The sequence below is a fragment of the Pseudophryne corroboree genome, chromosome 12 (assembly GCF_028390025.1).
Source record: "Pseudophryne corroboree isolate aPseCor3 chromosome 12, aPseCor3.hap2, whole genome shotgun sequence".
NCBI lineage: Eukaryota > Metazoa > Chordata > Amphibia > Anura > Myobatrachidae > Pseudophryne > Pseudophryne corroboree.
In genome coordinates this window covers 161,409,227-161,435,226 of record NC_086455.1, presented here as the reverse complement: position 1 = coordinate 161,435,226, position 26,000 = coordinate 161,409,227, and the positions used below count along the sequence as shown (strand labels likewise).

Here is a 26,000-nt window from a genome sequence, read left to right as displayed (position 1 = left end):
ATCCCTAAAGCCTGGACTGTTGGGTTGCCTTGAAGACGGTGTTTGGGAACCACTGCGTTATGCCAGACATACTACTGTTCATTTCAGACCAAGATAAATGATTAATATCCTACGCAAAATGCAAAGTTCATTACAAATCCTAAGAATATCACTAGTGGATGATCCTAATAGTATAACATACCATAGCCCTATATTTTGTATTTGGGAGGATGGTTTATCTCTGTGGAATGTGGCTGTGCCCCACGCATTCATAGTCCCGTCATGATGATGAGCCTATATTTATATGGAGGTCTGGAGCTGTATCTTCATTTGCCCCACTGTCAATCTGGCCCTGCACCTATATCTCAGACTACTGGCTAGCCAATGTATAAAATCTTGGTTCCTCCTAGAACTGCCCAAGTAATTTTTAACTTAAATACAAATAATGGTACATAACTTCCCCTGTGTAATAACTTCATAAAATATTGCATGTTCAATTTTATTTTCCATTATATAAACTATAATGTAGGAGTGTAAAAATTATGGGTTTCTGATGTGATAGAAGTTATGTACCTCATAACTTATAAACCGTAAGTCCTAGTGATTTCCAAATCACAGCTACTGTAACCTGGGTAAAGATTTCTGATATATTCTATTATTTTTGTAAGCTCCTAGCTATTATATAAATATTAATTCTACGTCAAAAACAGATACCAGTTTTGCATTTGCTCTCTGTCTGCAATCAGAGAGCACCTTTTAGAGTTACGAGGGACAGGAGGTGTGCGTGGAACAGCAGAGAGGCACAAAATGATTCTGCAATGTCTCTAAACGATGACATCTCCCATTAGAATAAACATCGATATGCGTAATAGATTTACAGTCTGTTTATTTGGAAAATGTCAGAACAAAATTTGTTATGAAGGAATCAGTTTTCAGGCCAACGCCACAATATAAATTGCATAATAAAAACAACTGATAAGTTAGAAGGTTATATCAATAGTGTACAACCGCCCCCTGTGGTCGAGAACGCCTTTTTTTTTTTTGTATAGAATCCACTTTGTTAAAAACTTCTAAACCTATAAAATTGTATTTACAAAAACACACAAAAAGTTCAGCAAACGTTTCATTACTAAAGCCTTTTCTTATAAATTAAATAACATAGAAATATGTCTATTTCCCATCGGTTGCATTACATGAAATTATTTTATATTATACAAAAAAAAACCCTGAAAATAAAAAAAAAATCTTCAAGTATGAAAAGTGCGTTATTGCAATAATACCTCTTTTGCACATCCGAACAAAAAAAATAATAGTATATATTTTTTTTTTATTTAATTTTTTTTTTTTACTAAAACGGCTGTGTAAAAAGCAGTGAAACAATCGGTGCCACCCATTTATTAAATGGGGAAAAAGTCATATTATTGTCTATAAAGCACAATAGCAGCACCAGAATATGAAAATGACAGGTTGCTTATAGAGTGTCTTCATCATCATCATCATGAGCCGCAGAGACCTGCATGTTCCCGAACTCGTCGTCCTCCTCTTCTAGCGACCGCTTTAGACTTCCTGGGTACAAAGAGCACAGACATTGGCTGAATGTAAAATGGGCCTTTAGCACCACTACTTGCAAGGGCCTCAAAACGGACTGATACTGCGCATCTTTCCGAACCCTTCAAATGCACTGTTTAGAAAGCAGATTGCAAGCAATTATGCTCAGCTAAGTTCCAAATTAAAAGGTTTAATTGCTGTGTCTGCTTCATTTAAGACCACTATACAACAGGCAAGTTGCCGACTTTCCCAGACACTAAAAGACATAAGGGGAGGTGTATCAAGACTTGGAGAGTGAAAAAAGTGGACGGAGAGAAAGTACCAACTTTTCAGCTCCTGTTATTTTTCAAACAGAGGGGCAGACTGATTAACCCTGGTGAAGTGATAAAGTGGAAGATAACGCACCAACCAATCAGCTCCTCACTGCCATGTTACAGGCTGGGTTTGAAAAATGACAGTTAAGAGCTGATTGGCTGGTGCGTTATCACCTTCCACTTTATCACTTCACCAGGCTTAATAAATCTGCCCCACAGCCTGTTACATCGTTGGTACTTCATCTCCGTCCACTGCTTAGTACATAGACCCCCCCTTGTATGTAAAAAATAAGAATTTACTTACCGATAATTCTATTTCTCGTAGTCCGTAGTGGATGCTGGGAACTTCGTAAGGACCATAGGGAATAGCGGCTCCGCAGGAGACTGGGCACAAAAGTAAAGCTTTAGGACTACCTGGTGTGCACTGGCTCCTCCCCCTATGACCCTCCTCCAAGCCTCAGTTAGGATACTGTGCCCGGACGAGCGTACACAATAAGGAAGGATTTTGAATCCCGGGTAAGACTCATACCAGCCACACCAATCACACCGTACAACCTGTGATCTGAACCCAGTTAACAGCATTATAACAGAGGAGCCTCTGGAAAGATGGCTCACAACAATAATAACCCGATTTTTGTAACAATAACTATGTACAAGTATTGCAGACAATCCGCACTTGGGATGGGCGCCCAGCATCCACTACGGACTACGAGAAATAGAATTATCGGTAAGTAAATTCTTATTTTCTCTAACGTCCTAAGTGGATGCTGGGAACTCCGTAAGGACCATAGGGATTATACCAAAGCTCCCAAACGGGCGGGAGAGTGCGGATGACTCTGCAGCACAGAATGAGAGAACTCCAGGTCCTCCTCAGCCAGGGTATCAAATTTGTAGAATTTAGCAAACGTGTTTGCCCCTGACCAAGTAGCTGCTCGGCAAAGTTGTAACGCCGAGACCCCTCGGGCAGCCGCCCAAGATGAGCCCACCTTCCTTGTGGAATGGGCTTTTACAGATTTTGGCTGTGGCAGGCCTGCCACAGAATGTGCAAGCTGAATTGTACTACAAATCCAACGAGCAATAGTCTGCTTAGAAGCAGGAGCACCCAGCTTGTTGGGTGCATACAGGATAACAGCGAGTCAGATTTCCTAACTCCAGCCGTCCTGGAAACATATTTTCAGGGCCCTGACTACGTCCAGCAACTTGGAGTCCTCCAAGTCCCTAGTAGCCGCAGGTACCACAATAGGCTGGTTCAGGTGAAACGCTGAAACCACCTTAGGGAGAAATTGAGGACGAGTCCTCAATTCTGCCCTGTCCGTATGAAAAATTAGGTAAGGGCTTTTATAGGATAAAGCCGCCAATTCTGAGACACGCCTGGCTGAAGCCAGGGCCAACAGCATTACCACTTTCCATGTGAGATATTTTAAGTCCACAGTGGTGAGTGGTTCAAACCAATGTGATTTTAGGAACCCCAAAACTACATTGAGATCCCAAGGTGCCACTGGAGGCACAAAAGGAGGCTGTATATGCAGTACCCCCTTGACAAACGTCTGAACTTCAGGAACTGAAGCCAGTTCTTTCTGGAAGAAAATCGACAGGGCCGAAATTTGAACCTTAATGGACCCTAATTTTAGGCCCATAGACAGTCCTGTTTGCAGGAAATGCAGAAAACGACCCAGTTGAAATTCCTCTGTAGGGGCCTTCCTGGCCTCGCACCACGCAACATATTTACGCCAAATACGGTGATAATGCTGTGCGGTTACATCCTTCCTGGCTTTGATCAGGGTAGGGATGACTTCATCCGGAATACCTTTTTCCTTCAGGATCCTGCGTTCAACCGCCATGCCGTCAAACGCAGCCGCGGTAAGTCTTGGAACAGACAGGGTCCCTGCTGGAGCAGGTCCCTTCTTAGAGGTAGAGGCCACGGGTCCTCTGTGAGCATCTCTTGAAGTTCCGGGTACCAAGTCCTTCTTGGCCAATCCGGAGCCACGAGTATAGTCCTTACTCCTCTCCTTCTTATGATTCTCAGTACCTTGGGTATGAGAGGCAGAGGAGGGAACACATACACTGACTGGTACACCCACGGTGTTACCAGAGCGTCCACAGCTATTGCCTGAGGGTCCCTTGACCTGGCGCAATACCTGTCTAGTTTTTTGTTGAGGCGGGACGCCATCATGTCCACCTTTGGTTTTTCCCAACGGTTCACAATCATGTGGAAGACTTCTGGATGAAGTCCCCACTCTCCCGGGTGGAGCTCGTGCCTGCTGAGGAAGTCTGCTTCCCAGTTGTCCACTCCCGGAATGAACACTGCTGACAGTGCTATCACATGATTTTCTGCCCAGCGAAGAATCCTTGCAGCTTCTGCCATTGCCCTCCTGCTTCTTGTGCCGCCCTGTCTGTTTACGTGGGCGACTGCCGTGATGTTGTCTGACTGGATCAGCACCGGCTGACCTTGAAGCAGAGGTCTTGCTAGGCTTAGAGCATTGTAGATGGCCCTTAGCTCCAGGATATTTATGTGAAGTGATGTCTCCAGGCTTGACCACAAGCCCTGGAAATTTCTTCCCTGTGTGAATGCTCCCCAGCCTCTCAGGCTGGCATCCGTGGTCACCAGGACCCAGTCCTGAATGCCGAATCTGCGGCCCTGTAGAAGATGAGCACTCTGCAACCACCACAGGAGAGACACCCTTGTCTTTGGTGACAAGATTATCCACTGATGCATCTGAAGATGCGACCCGGACCATTTGTCTAGCAGATCCCACTGGAAGGTTCTTGCGTGGAATCTGCCGAATGGGATTGCTTCGTAAGAAGCCACCATTTTTCCCAGGACCCTTGTGCATTGATGCACTGAGACTTGGCCTGGTTTTAGGAGATTTCTGACTAGCTCGGATAACTCCCTGGCTTTCTCCTCCGGGAGAAACACCTTTTTCTGGACTGTGTCCAGGATCATCCCTAGAAATAGAAGGCGTGTCGTCGGGATCAGCTGCGATTTTGGAATATTGAGAATCCAACCGTGCTGCCGCAGCACTATCTGAGATAGTGCTACCCCGACTTCCAACTGTTCCCTGGATCTTGCCCTTATCAGGAGATCGTCCAAGTAAGGGATAACTAAAACTCCCTTCTTTCGAATGAGTATCATCATTTCGGCCATTACCTTGGTAAAGACCCGGGGTGCCGTGGACAATCCAAACGGCAGCGTCTGAAACGGATAGTGACAGTTCTGTACCACAAACCTGAGGTACCCTTGGTGAGAAGGGTAAATTGGGACATGTAGGTAAGCATCTTTGATGTCCAGAGACACCATATAGTCCCCTTCTTCCAGGTTTGCAATCACTGCTCTGAGTGACTCCATCTTGAATTTGAACCTTTGTATGTAAGTGTTCAAGGATTTTAGATTTAAAATTGGTCTCACCGAGCCGTCCGGCTTCGGTACCACAAATAGTGTGGAATAGTACCCCTTTCCCTGTTGCAGGAGGGGTACCTTGATTATCACCTGCTGGGAATACAGCTTGTGAATGGCTTCCAATACAGCCTCCCTGTCTGAGGGAGACGTCGGTAAAGCAGACTTTAGGAAACGGCGAGGGGGAGACGTCTCGAATTCCAATTTGTACCCCTGAGATACCACCTGAAGGATCCAGGGGTCCACTTCCGAGTGGGCCCACTGTGCGGTGGCTACCAGGTCTGATAGACCTACCCCAAATAACTCCTCCCCCTTATAAGGCAATACTTCCATGTGCCTTTTGGAATCCGCATCACCTGACCACTGCCACGTCCATAAACCTCTTCTTGCAGAAATGGACAGCGCGCTAACTCTTGATGCCAGTCGGCAAATATCCCTCTGTGCATCACGCATATATAAAAATGCATCTTTTAAATGCTCTATAGTCAGTAATATACTGTCCCTATCTAGGGTATCAATATTTTCAGTCAGGGAATCCGACCACGCCACACCAGCACTGCACATCCAGGCTGAGGCGATTGCTGGTCGCAGTATAACACCCGTGTGAGTGTATATACATTTTAGGATATTCTCCTGCTTTCTATCGGCAGGTTCCTTTAGGGCGGCCGTATCAGGAGAGGGTAGTGCTACCTGTTTAGACAAGCGTGTGAGCGCTTTATCCACCTTAGGGGGTGTTTCCCAACGTGCCCTATCCTCTGGCGGGAAAGGGTATGATGCCAATAACCTCTTAGGAATTATCAGTTTTTTATCGGGGGAAACCCACGCATCATCACACACTTCATTTAATTCCTCGGATACAGGAAAAACTACAAGCAGTTTTTTCTCACCAAACATAATACCCTTTTTAGTGGTACTTGTATTATCAGAAATATGCAATACATTTTTCATTGCCTCAATCATGTAACGTGTGGCCCTACTGGAAGTCACATTTGTCTCCTCATCATCGACACTGGAGTCAGTATCCGTGTCTGTGTCTGCCATCTGAGGTAACGGGCGTTTTAAAGCCCCTGATGGCGTTTGAGACCCCTGGACAGGCACAAGCTGAGTAGCCGGCTGTCTCATGTCGTCAACTGTCTTTCGTAAAGAGCTGACACTGTCACGCAATTCCTTCCATAAGCTCATCCACTCAGGTGTCGACTCCCTAGGGGGTGACAACTCTAATAGGCAATTGCTCCGCCTCCATCTCATTTTCCTCCTCAAACATGTCGACACACCGCACACACACAGGGAATGCTCTAATAGAGGACAGGACCCCACTAGCCCTTTGGGGAGACAGAGGTAGAGTATGCCAGCACACACCAGAGCGCTATATATAGACAGGAATACCACTATACAATGTGCTTTTCCCTTTATAGCTGCTGTTATTATTAAAAACTGCGCCAAATTAGTGCCCCCCTCTCTTTTTTACCCTTTTCTGTAGTGCAGGACTGCAGGGGAGAGTCAGGGAGACGTCCTTCCAGCGGAGCTGTGATGGAAAATGGCGCCCGTGTGCTGAGGAGATAGGCTCCGCCCCCTTCTCGGCGGCCTTTTCTCCCGTTTTTTGGTGAATTCTGGCAGGGATTAAAATACATCCATATAGCCCTGGGGGTTATATGTGGTGTATTTTCGCCAGCCAAGGTGTTTACATTGCTGCTCAGGGCGCCCCTCCCTAGCGCCCTGCACCCTCAGTGACCGGAGTGTGAAGTGTGCCTGAGTAACAATGGCGCACAGCTGCAGTGCTGTGCGCTACCTTGTTGAAGACTGATGTCTTCTGCCGCCGATTTTTCCGGACCTCTTCTTACTTCTGGCTCTGTAAGGGGGCCGGCGGCGCGGCTCTGGGACCGAGCTCCGAGGCTGGGCCTGTGTTCGGTCCCTCTGGAGCTAATGGTGTCCAGTAGCCTAAGAAGCCCAAGCTGGCTGCAAGCAGGCAGGTTCGCTTCTTCTCCCCTTAGTCCCTCGATGCAGTGAGCCTGTTGCCAGCAGGTCTCACTGAAAATAAAAAACCTAAAACTAAACTTTCACTAAGAAGCTCAGGAGAGCCCCTAGTGTCCACCCTTCTCGGCCGGGCACAAAAATCTAACTGAGGCTTGGAGGAGGGTCATAGGGGGAGGAGCCAGTGCACACCAGGTAGTCCTAAAGCTTTACTTTTGTGCCCAGTCTCCTGCGGAGCCACTATTCCCCATGGTCCTTACGGAGTTCCCAGCATCCACTAGGACGTCAGAGAAATAGGATTTTAATACCTACCGGTAAATCCTTTTCTCCTAGTCCGCAGAGGATGCTGGGGACTCCTCAAGTACCATGGGGTATAGACTGGATCCGCAGGAGCTTGGGCACACTAAAAAGACTTTGACTGGGTGTGAACTGGCTCCTCCCTCTATGCCCCTCCCCCAGACATCAGTTATAGGAACTGTGCCCAGGAGAGACGGACATTTCGAGGAAAGGATTTTTGTTAACTAAGGGCGATAAACATACCAGCCCACACCACAAACACACCGTACAACTGGAGTAGCATGAAACCAGATAACAGTATGAACTAACAACAGCAACAAGCGTCCTAGAGGATGCTGGGGACTCCAAAAGGACAATGGGGTCTATACCAAAGCTCCAGAACGGGCAGGAGAGTGCGGACGACTCTGCAGCACTGATTGAGCAAACATGAGGTCCTCCTCAGCCAAGGTATCAAACTTGTAGAACTTAGCAAAAGTGTTTGAACCCGACCACGTAGCTGCTCGGCAAAGCTGAAGTGCCGAGACCCCTCGGGCAGCCGCCCAAGAAGAGCCCACCTTCCTAGTGGAATGGGCCTTTACTGACTTCAGCAACGGCAACCCAGCCGAAGAATGAGCATGCTGAATCGTATTACAAATCCAGTGTGCAATAGTCTGCTTAGAAGCAGGATTTCCAATCTTGTTGGAACCATACAGGACAAACAGCCTCCGTTTTTCTAGTAAGAGCCGTTCTGGCGACATAAATTTTCAAAGCTCTTACAACATCAAGAGATCTTGGGACCGCCACAGCATCCGTAGCCACCGGTACCACAATAGGTTGGTTTATGTGAAACAAAGAAACCACCTTCGGCAAAAATTGTTGACGAGTCCTCAATTCCGCTCTATCCGAATGAAAGATCAAATATGGGCTCTTGTGAGACAAGGCCGCCAACTCGGACACTCGTCTGGCAGACGCCAGAGCCAAAAGCATGACCACTTTCCAAGTGAGAAACTTCAACTCAACCTTACGCAAAGGCTCAAACCAGCAAGACATAAGTAACTGCAACACCACTTCAAGATCCCACGGCGCCACAAATGGAGGATGGATATGCAGCACTCAATTCACGAAAGTCTGAACCTCAGGAAGGATGGCCAATTCCTTTTGAAAGAAAATAGATAAAGCCGAAATCTGCACTTTGATGGAACCCAATTTCAGGCCCGCAGCCACGCCTGCCTGCAAAAAATGGAGGAAACGACCCAAGTGAAACTCCTCCGCAGGAGCTGCCTTGGTTTCACACTACGACACATACTTTCTCCAGATACGGTGATAATGTTTTGCCGTGACCTCCTTCCTAGCCTTAAGGAGAGTGGGGATGACTTCCCCGGGAATACCCTTCCGAGCTAAAATCTGACGTTCAACTTCCACACCGTCAAACGCAGCCGCGGTAAGTCCGGAAACAAGCAGGGCCCCTGCAGTAACGTCCTCTCTTAGAGGAAGCGGCCTGGGATCTTCCACTAGTAATTCCTGAAGATCCGGATACAAGGCCCTCCACGGCCAATCTGGAACGACGAGTATTACCTGAACCCTTGTTCGTCTTATAATCAACACCACCTTTGGAATGAGAGGAAGCGGAGGGAACACATACACCGACTGAAACACCCACAGAGTCACCAGGGCATCCACTGCACGGGCTTGGGGGTCTATCGACCTGGAACAATACCTCGGAAGCTTCTTGTTAAGGCGAGACGCCATCATGTCTATCAGAGGAATTCCCCAACGCCTTGTCACTTCTGCAAATACCTTTTGATGAAGAGCCCACTCTCTCGTGTCTGCTGAGGAAGTCTGCTTCCCAGTTGTCCACGCCCGTTAGGAAGACTGCTGACAGAGCGCTTACGTGCTGTTCCGCCCAGCGGATAATTTTTTGAGGCTTCCGCCATTGCCGCCCTGCTCCTTGTTCCGCCTTGGTGGTTTACGTACGCCACCAATGTGATGTTGTCCGACTGGATCAGGACAGGGAGACCCTGAAGAAGGTTCTTCGCTTGCAGGAGGCCGTTGTAAATGGCTCTTAACTCGAGAACATTTGTGTGGAGAGAAGATTCCTGGCTTGACCATTTTCCCTGAAAACTTCTTCCCAGTGCGACTGCGCCCCAGCCTCGGAGACTTGCATCTGTGGTCAGCAGGACCCAGTCCTGGATTCCAAAACGGCGTCCCTCTAGAAGGTGAGAGCCTTGCAACCACCACAGGAGAGAGATCCTGGCCCTGGAAGACAGACTTATTTTCCGGTGCATTTGTAGGTGAGACCCGGACCATTTGTCCAGCAGGTCACACTGAAACCTGCCAAACGGAATGGCCTCGTACGCCGCCACCATCTTCCCTAGTACTCGATTGCATTGATGAATCGACATACTTGTCGGTCTCAAAAGCTCCTTGACCATGGTCTGTATTTCTAGAGCTTTGTCCTCCGGAAGAAACACTCTCTGAAGCTTCGTGTCTAGGATCATGCCCAGGAAGGGCAGCCGAATTGTCGGAATCAACTGAGACTTTAGCAAATTTAAAATCCAACCGTGATTTTGGAGAACAGTCAGGGAGAGTTCCACATTCTTTGACAATTGCTCCTCTGATCTCGCCTTTATCAGGAGATCGTCCAAGTACGGGATAATTGTGACCCCTCGCTTGTGAAGGAGTAGCATCATTTCTGCCATAACCTTGGTGAAAAGCCTCGGCGCCGTGGAAAGCCCAAACGGCAACGTCTGAAATTGGTAATGACAATCCTGCACCGCAAATCTCAGGTAGGCTTGATGCGGAGGATGTATCGGGACGTGTAAGTAGGCATCCTTTATGTCGACTAACGCCATAAAATCCCCCCCTTCTAGGCTGGAGATCACAGCTCGAAGAGATTCCATCTTGAACTTGAACGTTTTCATATCCATACTTGAGATTGAGGGATTTTAGGTTCAGAACCGGTCTGACCGAACCGTCCGGCTTCGCTACGACAAAGAGGCTCGAATAGAACCCTCCCCCCCCCACCCCCGTTGGAATGGGGACAATGACTCTCTGTTGACAGAACTTTTGTACCGCAGCATTTACTACTGCTCTTTCCGGAAGAGAAACTGGCAATGCCGATTTGAAAAAGCAGCAGTTGGGGGGGCATTTCCTGAAACTCCAGCCTGTACCCTTGGGACACTATGTCTAAGACCCAAGGATCCAGGACTGATTGAAACCAGACCTGACTGAGGATTCGGAGACAGCCCCCCACCGGCACGGACTCCGGCAGGGGAGCCCCGGCATCATGCGGTGGACTTGGTAGAGGCGGGAGAGGACTTTTGGTCCTGGGCGCCTGACCCTGCAGGCGACTTCTTTCCCCTTCCTCTACCCTTTGAACCGAGGAAGGACGAGCCCTTACCTCGCTTGTATTTATTAGGTTGAAAGGACTGCATCTGCTGATGAGGCCCCTTCTTCTGTTGAGCGGGAACATTAGGAAGAAAAGATGACTTACCCGCAGTAGCGGTCGACACCAGGTCAGCCAGGCCGTCACCAAACAAGACACTACCTTTGAAGGGGAGAGCTTCCATATTTTTCTTGGAGTCGGCATCAGCATTCCATTGATGGATCCACAGCGCCCTCCTGGCCGAGACTGCCATGGCATTGGCTCTTGACCCCAAGAGACCAACAGCCCTCGCCGCATCCTTCAGGTAATCTGCAGCGTCCTTGATATAACCAAGAGTCAAAAGATTATTATCTTTATCAAGGGTATCCATATCAAAAGCTAAATTATCAGCCCATTTAGCAATAGCACTACTCACACATACCGACGCCACAGCAGATCTGAGCAATGCACCCGTATTAGTGAAAATGGACTTCAGAGACGTCTCCAGCTTGCGATCCGCCGGATCCTTGAGAGCTGCCGTGTCAGGGGACGGAAGCGCCACCTTCTTGGACAAACGGGATAGAGCCTTGTCGACATTCGGAGACGACTCCCATTTTTCCCTGTCATCAGAGTGGAATGGATACGCCATAAAAACTCTCTTGGGAATCTGCCACCTTTTGTCCGGCGACTCCCAAGCTTTTTCACAAAGAGCATTCATTTCATGAGAGGGGGGAAACTTCACCTCAGGTTTTTTCCCTTTAAATAGGTAAATCCTTGTATCTCTCATTAGCGCTGAAAAAAACAAGAAAAGCACCAAATTATCTGTGCCCCCCCCTTCCCGTTTTGCTCCCTTTTACTTGTGAGGAGCATGGAGGTCCCGGGCCAGCGTTCTCTGCAGCAGCTGTGGAGAGAAGAAAATGGTGCTGGTGAGCTGTGCGGCTAAGCCCCGCCCTTTCCCGGCGCGCTTCAGTCCCGCTCAAATTTGAATTATTTATACTGGCGGGGGTATTATATACGGTGCCCGGGCACCGAATATGCCTTTATCCAGTCCCAAAAACCTCAGTAACTGCTGCCCAGGGCGCTCCCCCTCAGCGCCCTGCACCCTTCCAAGTGCCGTTGGTGATGTGTGTGGGAGCATGGAGCGCAGCGCTACCACTGCGCTGTACCTCAGTTACTGAAGTCTTCGGTTCACCCGGCTTCTTTCTTCTGGCTTCTGTGAGGGGGGTGACGGCGCGGCTCCGGGAACAAGCAGCTAGGCGAACCAGGTGATCGAACCCTCTGGAGCTAATGGTGTCCAGTAGCCTAAGAAGCAGAGCCCTTAACTAAGACGTAGGTCTGACTTCTCTCCCCTCAGTCCCACGCTGCAGGGAGCCTGTAGCCAGCAGGTCTCCCTGAAAATAAAAAAACCTAACAAAAGTCTTTCTAGAGAAACTCAGTAGAGCTCCCCTAGTGTGTGTCCAGTCTCTCCTGGGCACAGAATCTAACTGAGGTCTGGAGGAGGGGCATAGAGGGAGGAGCCAGTTCACACCCAGTCAAAGTCTTTTTAGTGTGCCCAAGCTCCTGCGGATCCCGTCTATACCCCATGGTCCTTTTGGAGTCCCCAGCATCCTCTAGGACGTAAGAGAAAGGACAGTTAAACGCGTATTGGTTGAAATGGGCAACGTCTCCACTTTCTCTCTCAAAGGATTAAATACATATCTCCCAGAGTCTGAAACGGAGTTTCGAGCAAGTTCACTTTGTGGCCGGAGCTTGTGATCTTTGGCTCTGTGCAGAGTGCACGGAAATATCAGCAACTAGTCATATGCCAATTCACTGCATCTACATGTGCAGCTGGAGGGGCACACACGGATGGCAATGGGGGTTCTCACGCTTAGGGTAAGTCAGAGACTGAGCACTAGGAACTGTGAGCTATGCAGAGTTGCCTCATTTCAGACGCATCCAGTGCACCAGGAATAGAGCTGAAGAAAAAATTAACACAGAGGTGGAGAGGGGTCTGCAGGCAGCACGGGGTTGGGCGCAAACGGCTACCAGCCACCAGTCTGAATGGTTAAGGTGTTGGGAGATACATTGTACACTCTGCAGCACATCTGCCGAGAGATAACACGGAACAGGATCTAACAGGGAATGGTAACATTTGTAAGGCTTCGTTTTCACCATAAGAGAGACTCTTCTATAGCCACCGATTGGGACTCTCGATCAACAGCGCAAAGCATGCAGGATGCGGCTGCGGCTGGAGCTGGCCAGTTAGCAATTAAAGGTCACTGACAGTAATGGTGTCCAGTCCCAGATATTTCACATAACCACAAGTACAGTCGGCCAAGCCTGACGTCACCGGTCATATCACCCCTGTACTGCATCGTTTTCGTGGCTGTTTTATTTCTATACCTCAAATATAGACCCCTCCCAGAATGCAACAGAGTTTTCCGTTGTTTCACAGGGAGTACATACAGACGCCGCACAGATGGGACTCTTGTTGGGAATTGAAATCATGACTCTCAGGGGGGTGTAAAGCAGTAATGCTGACCACTACACCGCCATGCTATTACACAACAAAATGCAAGAAGTAGGGATGGCCTTACCGGCAGCACCAGATTGTAGAGAGAAAGTCCTTCCCAACTGCAGAGGAGACATCGTCTTAATGGTTAGCTTGGCGAGATAGATGGCTTCATATTCCTACAGGCGGAAGAGCGATCACAATGCAGGGAGGCAATTAATGCTGAACACAGGTAAAAGGATAAAGCAAACGTTACAGCTCGGGTACGCAACCTGTGGCATTCCAGCTGCTGTGGAACTATAAATCCCAGCACGGCTTGTCACAGTTTTGGCACGCCTTAACAGCAAAATTATGACAGGTCATGCTGAGATATGTAGTTCTACAGCCAGTGGAGAGTCACAGGTTACCTATCTCTGCCCTAGAAGGATTGCGTGTTTTGTGATGGGCAGAACGGTAGATTGTGCTCATCCGGTACAATGTGTCGCACACTCCAGCCGGTACTGCGCTCACTTACAGAGTGTTCTACGCTGGACCGTGCAATGAGGCCACGGACACGAGACAATGCTCCATCCACAGTCACATGTGGCAAAGCAGGGTCACACCTCTGCATACGCACTGAGAGTGATGCATGATGGGCAATGGTAGCGATAGCCCGCCCATGTAGGCCACTGAGGTTCAGAAAGGTCTGGTGTCTGCACCAAGTGAAGTGGCCACGTAGCTGACAGGAAATGCAGTCATTGTGTCGATATTTACTATGTCAACTGTTATGATTTAGACATTGTCAAAATATCAACATTCTGCACAGACTGGAAGGTTAGTCTGCAGGAGGAGGGGGAAGGGGGGGGGGGGGACTAGAGTGAAGGATAGGGTTAGGCACTAGGGGGAGGGGCTTATGGTTAGGATAGGCTAGGGTTAAGCTCTGGGGAGAGGGTTAGGCTGTGGGAGGGGAGGGTTAGGCACTAGGCGGAGGGGGTGTTTGGGATAAGCACTAGTAGGAGGGGGTTATACTTAGGCACTAGGTGGAGGGTATATTAGGGTTATGCACTAGGGACAGGGTTAGTGACAATCGCCACTGGACCTGGAAGACCCAGCTGAAGCCACCAAACCAGCTAAATCTCCGCTAGACTACAGTGTACGTTTTGCCGACATTCGAATCATCTCAACAATTTTAATGTCAAAAATATATACTGAACCCGTGGACAGACCTACGAGGAACCAGACTGCAGCCTAAGCATTCCCTGAGACCAGTCCCGTACCGGCTGTGGGGAAAAGTGTGGCCTTTACCACCGGTACAGCAGACAGGTTTCAGGGATGTACACCACACCGGGGATATATACTGAGCCCATAATGGAGCTTTTAATCAAAAGATGTGTAAATACCTGAAGTTGATGAACAAATCCAGCATTGGGGTTGATGCAGAACCTTCTTTCCTGCACGTAGGTGAAAGCATCCCTACAACGAGAGGAGAGGAGGGGGGGGGTAAGTTCGGGAGCTCTGCTTTATTGCTTGCGCCAAATGTCTGCAAACGGCGATTGTCCGGGTTGTAAGCCCAAATCTGACTTTTTTTTTTAAACCGGCAGTCACTTACAAGGCAAAACTATGCTCTTTAAAAGGATTGCCGCTTTAAATAAAAAAAAAACCTTCTGCGTCCAACCGGCAACTCCAGCTAACTCAGCTGCATTACATCCCGCCCACTGTTGATATTATATTCAGTGGCAGAGGTAGAAATCCAGCTCACACATTATAGCAGTGTTTGAGAAGGAAAAATACAGCAACCTGGGAAATTAGCGGCCACTTTTACCCTGATGAAGGGCACGGGGGGGGGGGGGATGTTTTTTCTGTGATCAATCAATGCAGTGTGTTATTGCAGAGGAGCTGAAATTGCAAATACACATTAGCTACAAGCCAGTTTTATATAGCTGAGCTCCTATTGCTCCAAATGCGCGACTGTTCTGCACGGCTTATCCCAGTCACTCCGGATCAGTGGGGGGAGACTGCGGTGTTATCCTGTAATGTATTGTACCACAGCTGTATAACAGACACATGACACAGGGAAGGCCCCACCTGTAGGTCACAGGACTCCTGTACAAGGTTCTGCTCCCAGCCGGTAATACACACAGGGCCTAATTCAGCCCTGATCGCTCCCCTGCGGATTTGCAGAGGTTTGTGAACGGATAGTCGCTGCCACATAGTGAAAATCCGCCCTCCGCAAGTCTGCGTGCGCCGGTCACTTGCAAATCCATTCGCACCTCACTTACCATCTAATGATTTTTCCAGTCTGTGCGTAGCCCAGGACTTACTCCTACAGTGCCATACAAACAGGCTGATCGGGGCCGGGGCCGACGTCACACACCCGCCCTGAAAACGCTTGGACACGCCTGCGTTTTTCCTGACACTCCCAGAAAACAGGCAGTTGCCACCACCCAAAACGTTCTCTACCTGTCAATCAATCTGCGTTCGGCTAGCGATCAAAAAATAAATAAAAAAAGACGCAGGATTTTTTCACAATTTGGCCTCACGCCTGCGCATTACAATCCGTACACATGCGCAGACGCTCGATAATCGGCCACCTTGCGAATTCGCACAACAGCGATCAGTCTGAATCAGGTCCACAGTCCACCATGTAAGGTCATGCCCACAGAGGGCACGCGCCATAATACACATAATCCGGTGTGTCATTACAGTACGGGTAAATAGATACGCTGCCTGAGCCATGTAAGTACTTCAGCTCATCTCTGTGGTGCTATTACACATAAATCTCCACATGCCACTATTAACCCAACGGACAGTAGTAAGAGGATTTATTGTCCCCCAATCACCTGTATTTTAATCCAAACGTTTCCATGATGTAGGCAATAACCAAGGCCGCACTCCTAGAAATCCCTGCATTGCCGTGGATGAGAACTCTGCCTGCACAAGCGGAGAAAGGTGCGTTACACAAATGCGCAGTTTTCCCAGCCAAAAATATTCAAACTACAGTTTTAGAATCCATAAGAATTCACGAGCTCCTGGCGCAAGACATCCGTTTCATAGACCGCCTTAACGCCTTCCGCGCAGCTGGAGCAAACATTGGGGTCGATTCAATTCGGCAAGTTAAGAATAGCGCCGTGAAATTAGCTCCCGACACTATTCAATTCAGCTAAAGTTAAGTCGGCGAAACCCGTTCTCGCCGACTTAACAGGTGGTTTTGTCGGGAGAACGGGCTTAACTACCCGCGGCGATGCTGATGAGAGAAGAATTCCCGACAATTGCGGGTAACTAGCAGCTGAATTGAATAGCGTCGGGAGCTAATTCCCGGCGCTATGCTTAAATTGCCGAATTGAATCGACCCCAACGTGTACAATGAACCAATATGTATGAGATAATAGCCAGTCACCTCCCCCAGAGAGCGGCAAGACATAAACATGGCAGCTTAGGGGGGGGGGGGGGGGGGGGGGGGGGGGAGGGCGGGGTTTAGGGTCGGTTTGCAAACTGACCATTAGCAAATCTGCGGCTCCTCTGCTTGTCTATGTAAAAACATAGAAAGCTGGTCCGATATTCTAAAAGGTGGGTTTTTGGTCATTTTGCCATTGGTTGGCTTGCAACACTGATGGGAAAAAAAAAAAAAAAAAAATCACCAAAATAGTAAATATACGAAACACTGATACAAAACACTGGAGCGGTTCTGCTGAATCCGTCGTCCCAAAATTACTCATAACGCTTAATGTTATAAAGTATCGAATATCAATTTAATACCATTCAAGTGACCCGCGGGGTTAATTAAACTAAAAGTTTAATGGTTCAAAGAAAATATGGAGAACACAACATTCTTTCGGTTTCAAAATGGAGTCCTCAACATCAGCTCCCAGAATTCCTGGCTGGATAACTAGTGCCAGGAATCAGTCCCATGCATTGTATGTCCTGCTCTCCTCTTGTTCTACGACCTGCATTTACTACTGCAGACAAGACGACAATGATAAGATGTGTACCTCCAGACTGTAAAGAGCCATCAATGAACTCCTTGGACTGTAAAGAAAGAGATAAGCATGAGACACAGATACAGTGATGGGAAAAACAAAAGAAAAAGCATCGTCACATTGGGGCTGATGCAGGAATGCAAGTGTATGGAAATCAGCTTGCAGGGCTATTCAATTCAGCGTGATGTGAAACCCGAGAGAATTTCTTCTCGCACCCCCGGAGGGAAATCCGACAAAAGTGCTGGAGCAATGCTGATTTGCACCAGAAACAGAATCGTGTCAGGCACTTTAGTTGGAGAATGGCGGTTTTCGCGGCAAAACACCCCGTTTAGTCCACAAGAACCGGCCTTCCCCCAACATGACAGTGTGCTGAATTGAATAGCATCGGGAGCTAATTCCTGGTGCTACTCAATTTGAATAAGAGCCCTATGATCTCACATTTGCACGCACTAATTTTTCGGAGCATGTGCAGCAAGAAGCGCTGCGCAAACAAGCTTACGTTCAACTCAGCGCCATCCAACACGTGCAGTAGGGGGGTAAGTAAATGACACATCCGTGAGGAGGGCAGAATTACTGGGGTATCACCTAAAGTCACATGACCAGCTGGGACTAACACCAAGGATCATTCTGTGTATATAATGCAGCAGTTACTTAGTGTTCACTCTAGGCTGTTTTAGCAGGGCGCCGCACCCTGCCCGATTTTTTAAGAGCAAAATCTGCCCTGCCCTTTCTGGGACGCCCTGCTAGAACAGCCGCCCGCTTCCTGCCCTCCCAGCGTGTAAAGATGCCGTGCGCATGCACGTGGCATCCATTCACACTGTTAGAGAGCTTGGGGGAAGCCCAGCACCTCCGTAGGTGCTGGGCACGCCCCCAACAGTGACGCCGCCGGCCGCCCACGCCCCCTGTTTTATTGTCTGTGGGCTGAACCGCCCACTTTTATTACGTAAATGTTCACGCCCCCTATTTTTTGCGTGGCCATGCCCCTTTTTCGGCGCGCGCGGCTTCACCACACGCGCACACACGCTTGTGCCCCTCACAGTCCAGAGCCCTGCCCTGCCCAAATCCTAGAGCGAACACTAGTTACTGTTTGCAGTCTCAGTAAGTCTGTACCTTACGTTTACTGCTCACAATCAGTATTTATTAAAGACACGGTTTACACGGCTGCTCTCTACAATAGCCAGCTAACAATCTACCGCTTACCATGGCGAAGAAACGTATAATGTTTTCAATGGGGTTATCTGCAAAATCCAGCACTAAATACCTGTAAACCAAAACAAGAAATGGTTAGGAAGGCGCCATGACCCCTGGATCACAATTCCTGGGAGGGGGGCGGGGGGGGGGGGGCGGGGAGAGACTGAAACTTGTCCCAATAAGTAATAAAGGGCTCAAACCAAATGTTTCCGTAAACAGCTGTAAGCACAAGGGTCAGGAAATGAAATACCAGCCAAATTTATGACGGTGCACTTTTCTCACCATCAGGTATTTCATCTGCGCACTAAGATGAATTGATTGCTTTATATCCACCCTCCGTACCACCTCACACTTGCTGTCATTTTAGTTTTGGCCTGAATACACTGCCATTACACAGAGAGACCGCGATGCATCATTTTAATTTACATAGGCGATCTGACCACCAATGAGAAGTGACACTTACTGCGACGCATTGCGTAGGAAATATTTCCATACACGATTTACTTACCTAAACAAGTGCTGAAAGTTTGCTTTAATAAAATTTGCTTCAATACTTTGTCTTATGCAGATTATGTGCGTTATTCCGTATTTCTGAAGTATCGACAGCTATAAAAAAATAAAATGTCATTATTGCAGCGTATTCAGTCTGTGCGTTAGTGTAAGACCGTCTGTAATTCACTACTGGCATATAGGGGTAAGTGTATGAAGCAGTGATAAGTACGGACGGTGTAATGGTTAGGAATGTGTCCGTTAGGAATGAACGCACCTGCGCACCAGGTAGGAGACTTTGAAAACGTGACCCGACAGAAGTCCCTGAGGACCAAGTTTGGCCATCCCTGCCTTGACTGATTTGACTATTTTGTATTACAAAAGGGGCTGCATTTAATAGCCCCCATGGTTGGGGCTGGGGGTAAAGGAGGAAGGGTTGTGTTGGTCTTAACGCAGCTTTCATATAGCAATACTAATTTGGGCTAAATCACCCTGCAGAACGTAAATTGCATACCTTGCTCTTCATTGCAGCAGAGTACGGACCCAGAAACAGTCCAGGTAAAATTTCCTAGGCCAAAGGAAGGAAAGAAAAAAAAAAATCATAATTTTAAAAATGAAGTAAAACTTTTGCTCCCAATAGGCGGAACAAATGACGGACGCCTCACAGCGCAGCGGTACGGGAAAGCTTTATGACAGATCTTTAGTCGCAATTTACATATATACATACACACACACGTCTAGGTCTTGCAGTTTGGCATTTGTTATACATCTGCTGCAATAAATATTATTTCAGACATACCTGCATCTCCCTTCTCATCGGATAACTCCAGTCCTGAGAAACAAGAACACAATATTAGAAAAGAGAATGTGAGTGAACCAAACAATCGACACGATGAGGCGGTGATATAAAGAGGAGATGATAGAGACAGGCTCAATACTATGAGGGATTATTAATTTTACAGCAAACGCTGAAACCTTATTACCATTAGGAACTACAGAAAAACCCCTGGTACTAACAACATAAAAGGAGAAAGTTCCTCCTAACAATATACAGGATAGAGACTATGAAAGGATGAAGAGTAGGATACAGTGGTTGCAGGAAAAGTTATTTGATTCACTAAGGGGGAATTTAATTAGCTCCGTTAATTTACCGGAGGTGAAAAAGGATGGTAGCCTCGGGCTTTAACACCTGGGGCTATCAATTACAGCCCCTTTGTCGCATGCGGTAAATTAACTATTAAATGGGCAGAATTCGGGATAAGCTCCTTGAGCTACGTGTTAACACGGCCCCAGAAAACAGGTCATTTATCAGAGATTTCTCTTCAGCTCAGACCCGAAGCCCTGATACACAGCAGCTGTAGTGCATTAATACAGTAATAATAGTGACAGCAGCTGTAGGACAATAATATTACAGTGATAATAGTGGCACACAGCAGCTATATGACAGTAATACAGGGATAATAGTGACACACAGCAGATGTATCACAGTAATACAGGGATAATAGTGACACACAGCTGTAGGACAGTAATACAGGGATGATAGTGACACACAGCAGCTACAGAACAGTAATACAGGGATAATAGTGACACACAGCAGCTGTAGGACCGTAATACAGGGATAATAGTGACACAGCAGCTATATGACAGTAATACAGGGATAATAGTGACACAGTAGCTGTAGGACAGTAATACAGGGATAATAGTGACACAGCAGCTATATGACAGTGACACACAGCAGCTACAGGACAGTAATACAGTGATAATAGTGACACACAGCAGCTGTAGGACAGTAATACAGGGATAATAGTGACACAGCAGCTACAGGACAGTAATACAGGGATAATAGTGACACAGCAGCTACAGGACAGTAATACAGGGATAATAGTGACACAGCAGCTATGACAGTAATACAGGGATAATAGTGACACTGTAGCTGTAGGACAGTAATACAGGGATAATAGTGACACACAGCAGCTGTATGACAGTAATACAGTGATAATAGTGACACAGCAGCTACAGGACAGTAATACAGTGATAATAGTTACACACAGCAGCTACAGGACAGTAATACAGGGATAATAGTGACACACAGCAGCTACAGGACAGTAATACAGGGATAATAGTGACACACAGTAGCTGTAGGACAGTAATACAGGGATAATAGTGACACACAGCAGCTGTAGGACAGTAATACAGGGATAATAGTGACACACAGCAGCTGTAGGACAGTAATACAGGGATAATAGTGACACACAGCAGCTACAGGACAGTAATACAGGGATAATAGTGACACACAGCAGCTGTAGGACCGTAATACAGGGATAATAGTGACACAGCAGCTATATGACAGTAATACAGGGATAATAGTGACACAGTAGCTGTAGGACAGTAATACAGGGATAATAGTGACAGCAGCTACAGGACAGTAATAGTGATACACAGCAGCTATATGACAGTAATACAGTGATAATAGTGACACAACAGCTGTAGGACAGTAATACAGGGATAATAGTGACAGCAGCTACAGGACAGTAATAGTGATACACAGCAGCTATATGACAGTAATACAGTGATAATAGTGACACAACAGCTGTAGGACAGTAATACAGGGATAATAGTGACACACAGCAGCTACAGGACAGTATTACAGGGATAATAGTGACACACAGCAGCTGTAGGACCGTAATACAGGGATAATAGTGACACAGCAGCTATATGACAGTAATACAGGGATAATAGTGACAGTAGCTGTAGGACAGTAATACAGGGATAATAGTGACACACAGCAGCTACAGGACAGTAATAGTGATACACAGCAGCTATATGACAGTAATACAGTGATAATAGTGACACAACAGCTGTAGGACAGTAATACAGGGATAATAGTGACACACAGCAGCTACAGGACAGTAATACTGGGATAATAGTGACACACAGCAGCTACAGGACAGTAATACAGGGATAATAGTGACACACAGCAGCTGTAGGACCGTAATACAGGGATAATAGTGACACAGCAGCTATATGACAGTAATACAGGGATAATAGTGACACAGTAGCTGTAGGACAGTAATACAGGGATAATAGTGACAGCAGCTACAGGACAGTAATAGTGATACACAGCAGCTATATGACAGTAATACAGTGATAATAGTGACACAACAGCTGTAGGACAGTAATACAGGGATAATAGTGACACACAGCAGCTACAGGACAGTATTACAGGGATAATAGTGACACACAGCAGCTGTAGGACCGTAATACAGGGATAATAGTGACACAGCAGCTATATGACAGTAATACAGGGATAATAGTGACAGTAGCTGTAGGACAGTAATACAGGGATAATAGTGACACACAGCAGCTACAGGACAGTAATAGTGATACACAGCAGCTATATGACAGTAATACAGTGATAATAGTGACACAACAGCTGTAGGACAGTAATACAGGGATAATAGTGACACACAGCAGCTACAGGACAGTAATACTGGGATAATAGTGACACACAGCAGCTACAGGACAGTAATAGTGATAATAGTTACACACAGCAGCTATATGACAGTAATACAGGGATAATAGTGAAACACAACAGCTACAGGACAGTAATACAGGGATAATAGTGACACAGCAGCTATGACAGTAATACAGGGATAATAGTGACAATGTAGCTGTAGGACCGTAATACAGGGATAATAGTGGCACACAGCAGCTACAGGACAGTAATACAGGGATAATAGTGACACACAGCAGCTATATGACAGTAATACAGTGATAATAGTGACACAGCAGCTACAGGACAGTATTACAGTGATAATAGTTACACACAGCAGCTACAGGACAGTAATACAGGGATAATAGTGACACAGTAGCTGTAGGACAGTAATACAGGGATAATAGTGACACACAGCAGCTGTAGGACAGTAATACAGGGATAATAGTGACACACAGCAGCTACAGGACAGTAATACAGGGATAATAGTGACACACAGCAGCTACAGGACAGTAATACAGGGATAATAGTGACACACAGCAGCTACAGGACAGTAATAGTGATACACAGCAGCTATATGACAGTAATACAGTGATAATAGTGACACAACAGCTGTAGGACAGTAATACAGGGATAATAGTGACACAGCAGCTACAGGACAGTAATACAGGGATAATAGTGACACAGCAGCTACAGGACAGTAATAGTGATAATAGTGACACACAGCAGCTATATGACAGTAATACAGGGATAATAGTGAAACACAGCAGCTACAGGACAGTAATACAGGGATAATAGTGACACACAGCAGCTACAAGACAGTAATACAGGGATAATAGTGACACACAACAGCTGTAGGACAGGAATACAGGGATAATAGTGACACACAGCAGCTACAGGACAGTAATACAGTGATAATAGTGACACAGTAGTTATATGACAGTAATACATGGATAATAGTGACACACAGCAGCTACAGGACAGTAATACAGGGATAATAGTGACACACAACAGCTGTAGGACAGGAATACAGGGATAATAGTGACACACAGCAGCTACAGGACAGTAATACAGTGATAATAGTGACACACAGCAGCTGTAGGACACAGGGATAATAGTGATAATAGTAACACACGGTAGTTATATGACAGGAATACAGGGATAATAGTGACACACAGTAGCTACAGGACAGTAATAGTGATAATAGTGACACACAGCAGCTACAGGACAGGGATAATAGTGACACACAGCAGCTACAGGACAGTAATAGTGATAATAGTGACACACAGCAGCTACAGGACACGGATAATAGTGACACACAGCAGCTACAGGACAGTAATACAGGGATAATAGTGACACACAACAGCTGTAGGACAGGAATACAGGGATAATAGTGACACACAGCAGCTACAGGACAGTAATACAGTGATAATAGTGACACAGTAGTTATATGACAGTAATACATGGATAATAGTGACACACAGCAGCTACAGGACAGTAATACAGGGATAATAGTGACACACAACAGCTGTAGGACAGGAATACAGGGATAATAGTGACACACAGCAGCTACAGGACAGTAATACAGTGATAATAGTGACACACAGCAGCTGTAGGACACAGGGATAATAGTGATAATAGTAACACACGGTAGTTATATGACAGGAATACAGGGATAATAGTGACACACAGTAGCTACAGGACAGTAATAGTGATAATAGTGACACACAGCAGCTACAGGACAGGGATAATAGTGACACACAGCAGCTACAGGACAGTAATAGTGATAATAGTGACACACAGCAGCTACAGGACACGGATAATAGTGACACACAGCAGCTACAGGACAGTAATAGTGATAATAGTGACACACAGTAGTTATATGACAGGAATACAGGGATAATAGTGACACACAGCAGCTACAGGACAGTAATAGTGATAATAGTGACACACAGCAGCTACAGGACAGGGATAATAGTGACACACAGCAGCTACAGGACAGTAATAGTGATAATAGTGAGACACAGCAGCTACAGGACACGGATAATAGTGAGACACAGCAGCTACAGGACAGTAATAGTGATAATAGTAACACACAGTAGTTATATGACAGTAATAGCAGTGACCAATCACAGGTCAATGAGGATAATAACAGGGACCAGCCCTGGAGCCCGGGGCCGGCACAGGCCGCTCTCACCTCGGCGTCCTCCTTACATTGCGGGAGGGAAGGGAAATCCAGCTTCACGCCGTCCATGTCGCGCACAGCGGTGCGGGGTCACAGTGCTGCCAGGCCGTTGATAATGCCAGCAGCCTCCGCCACCCGGGCCATGCTGCGATCTACACACCAACCGGCGCGCCCCCGCCAGCAGCTCAGAGCGTGGCGGCGCGCACGTCCCGTGGACACGGTGCGGTTACGTGGCGACGTCACGCGTACCGTCAGTGTAGTGTAATCTGTGTGGGGGATCTCCCGTGTATAATACCCTCTATGATGTCACCTATATTCCTTACACAGCTCCCTCTTCCTCACCGGGGCATTCACATTGCTCTGCCCTGCCCGTGTCATGGCTAACGCTCATATGGACTACAACTCCCATCAGCACCGGCCACGTAGTGACTGGCAAAGCATGATGGGAATTGTAGTCCAGCTGCAAATTCTATATCTATCTATATATACAGCTATATCTTATACCTCCCAACTGTCCTGATTTCCATGGGACGGTCCCATTTTTTGGTGATAGGCCCGGTGTCCCACCCATGGGCCGCGGTGTCCCGTGGTGGTGGTGTGGTGGCAGTTGGGAGGCTCCTGTCACTCGCTGCGTAGCAGAAAAGCAATTAATAGACGCTCTGCTGGAGACAGAGGGCCTGGGGGCATGCCAGCAGGTAACAGAGTGCCGGGCATGCCCCAGCTGTGACGAAAATGGGGGAGTGTGCTTACGATTGTGGCATCCCCACAAAGCCACGCCGCTTTTTGCGTCGCCGCAAGATGGAGTTTCGCTTTTAAGGCTCCGGATGTTGGGAGGGTTGAGGTATATATCTATATGTCTTACTGGACCAGTACTTTCCCACAATAATTAGTTGCTCCGTTACCCTCTGGATAAAACTTAATAAAGAAACCTGCACAAACCTCCTAGTGGCACTCAGATATCTGTAACCATCACAATGTATTCACATTTGTATTTAAAGCTCCAACTTTTGGGGGCTGAGACGCCCTTTTGTCAGGTCTGAACGCCAAAACATTGTAGCTTTAGATGTGAATACACTGTGATGGTTACAGCAGGGGTGTATCTAGGGGTCCAGGCGCCCCTGGCAAAGTAAGGGACTGGCGCCCCCATATTTAAAATATGGAAGGTGCATGTGCAAAACAGGGACATGATCTTGTGGGAAAGGGGCATGACCATACAATAGTTCACCCAATTCAAATTACGCTACACAGTAGTAACCCTTATACACATCATGCCCACAAAGAAGCAGTTCCCTTTACACATTATGCCCACACAATAATTCTTATAACACTGAGGAGACATCAGCAGT

The 26,000-nt window shown here is 47.1% G+C and overlaps 1 protein-coding gene across 2 annotated transcripts; it reads right to left on the bottom strand.

The window, feature by feature from the left end:
• Positions 1 to 848: 848 nt before the first annotated feature.
• On the bottom strand, positions 849 to 25,065 carry STYX (serine/threonine/tyrosine interacting protein). 2 transcript variants are annotated; one of them, XM_063948368.1, is made up of 10 exons: positions 24,684 to 25,065; positions 19,776 to 19,808; positions 19,491 to 19,544; positions 18,996 to 19,093; positions 18,497 to 18,557; positions 17,309 to 17,345; positions 16,160 to 16,250; positions 14,720 to 14,792; positions 13,426 to 13,519; positions 849 to 1,545 (listed from the first exon to the last, which is right to left on the bottom strand). In XM_063948368.1, the coding sequence occupies exons 2-10, from the start codon at positions 19,791 to 19,793 to the stop codon at positions 1,451 to 1,453; spliced, it is 621 nt and encodes a 206-aa protein (XP_063804438.1). In that variant the 5' UTR covers positions 19,794 to 19,808; positions 24,684 to 25,065; the 3' UTR covers positions 849 to 1,450. The 2 variants fall into 2 exon arrangements, with proteins under 2 accessions (XP_063804438.1, XP_063804437.1); XM_063948367.1 differs by having other exon boundaries at positions 24,667 to 25,064.
• Positions 25,066 to 26,000: the final 935 nt, after the last annotated feature.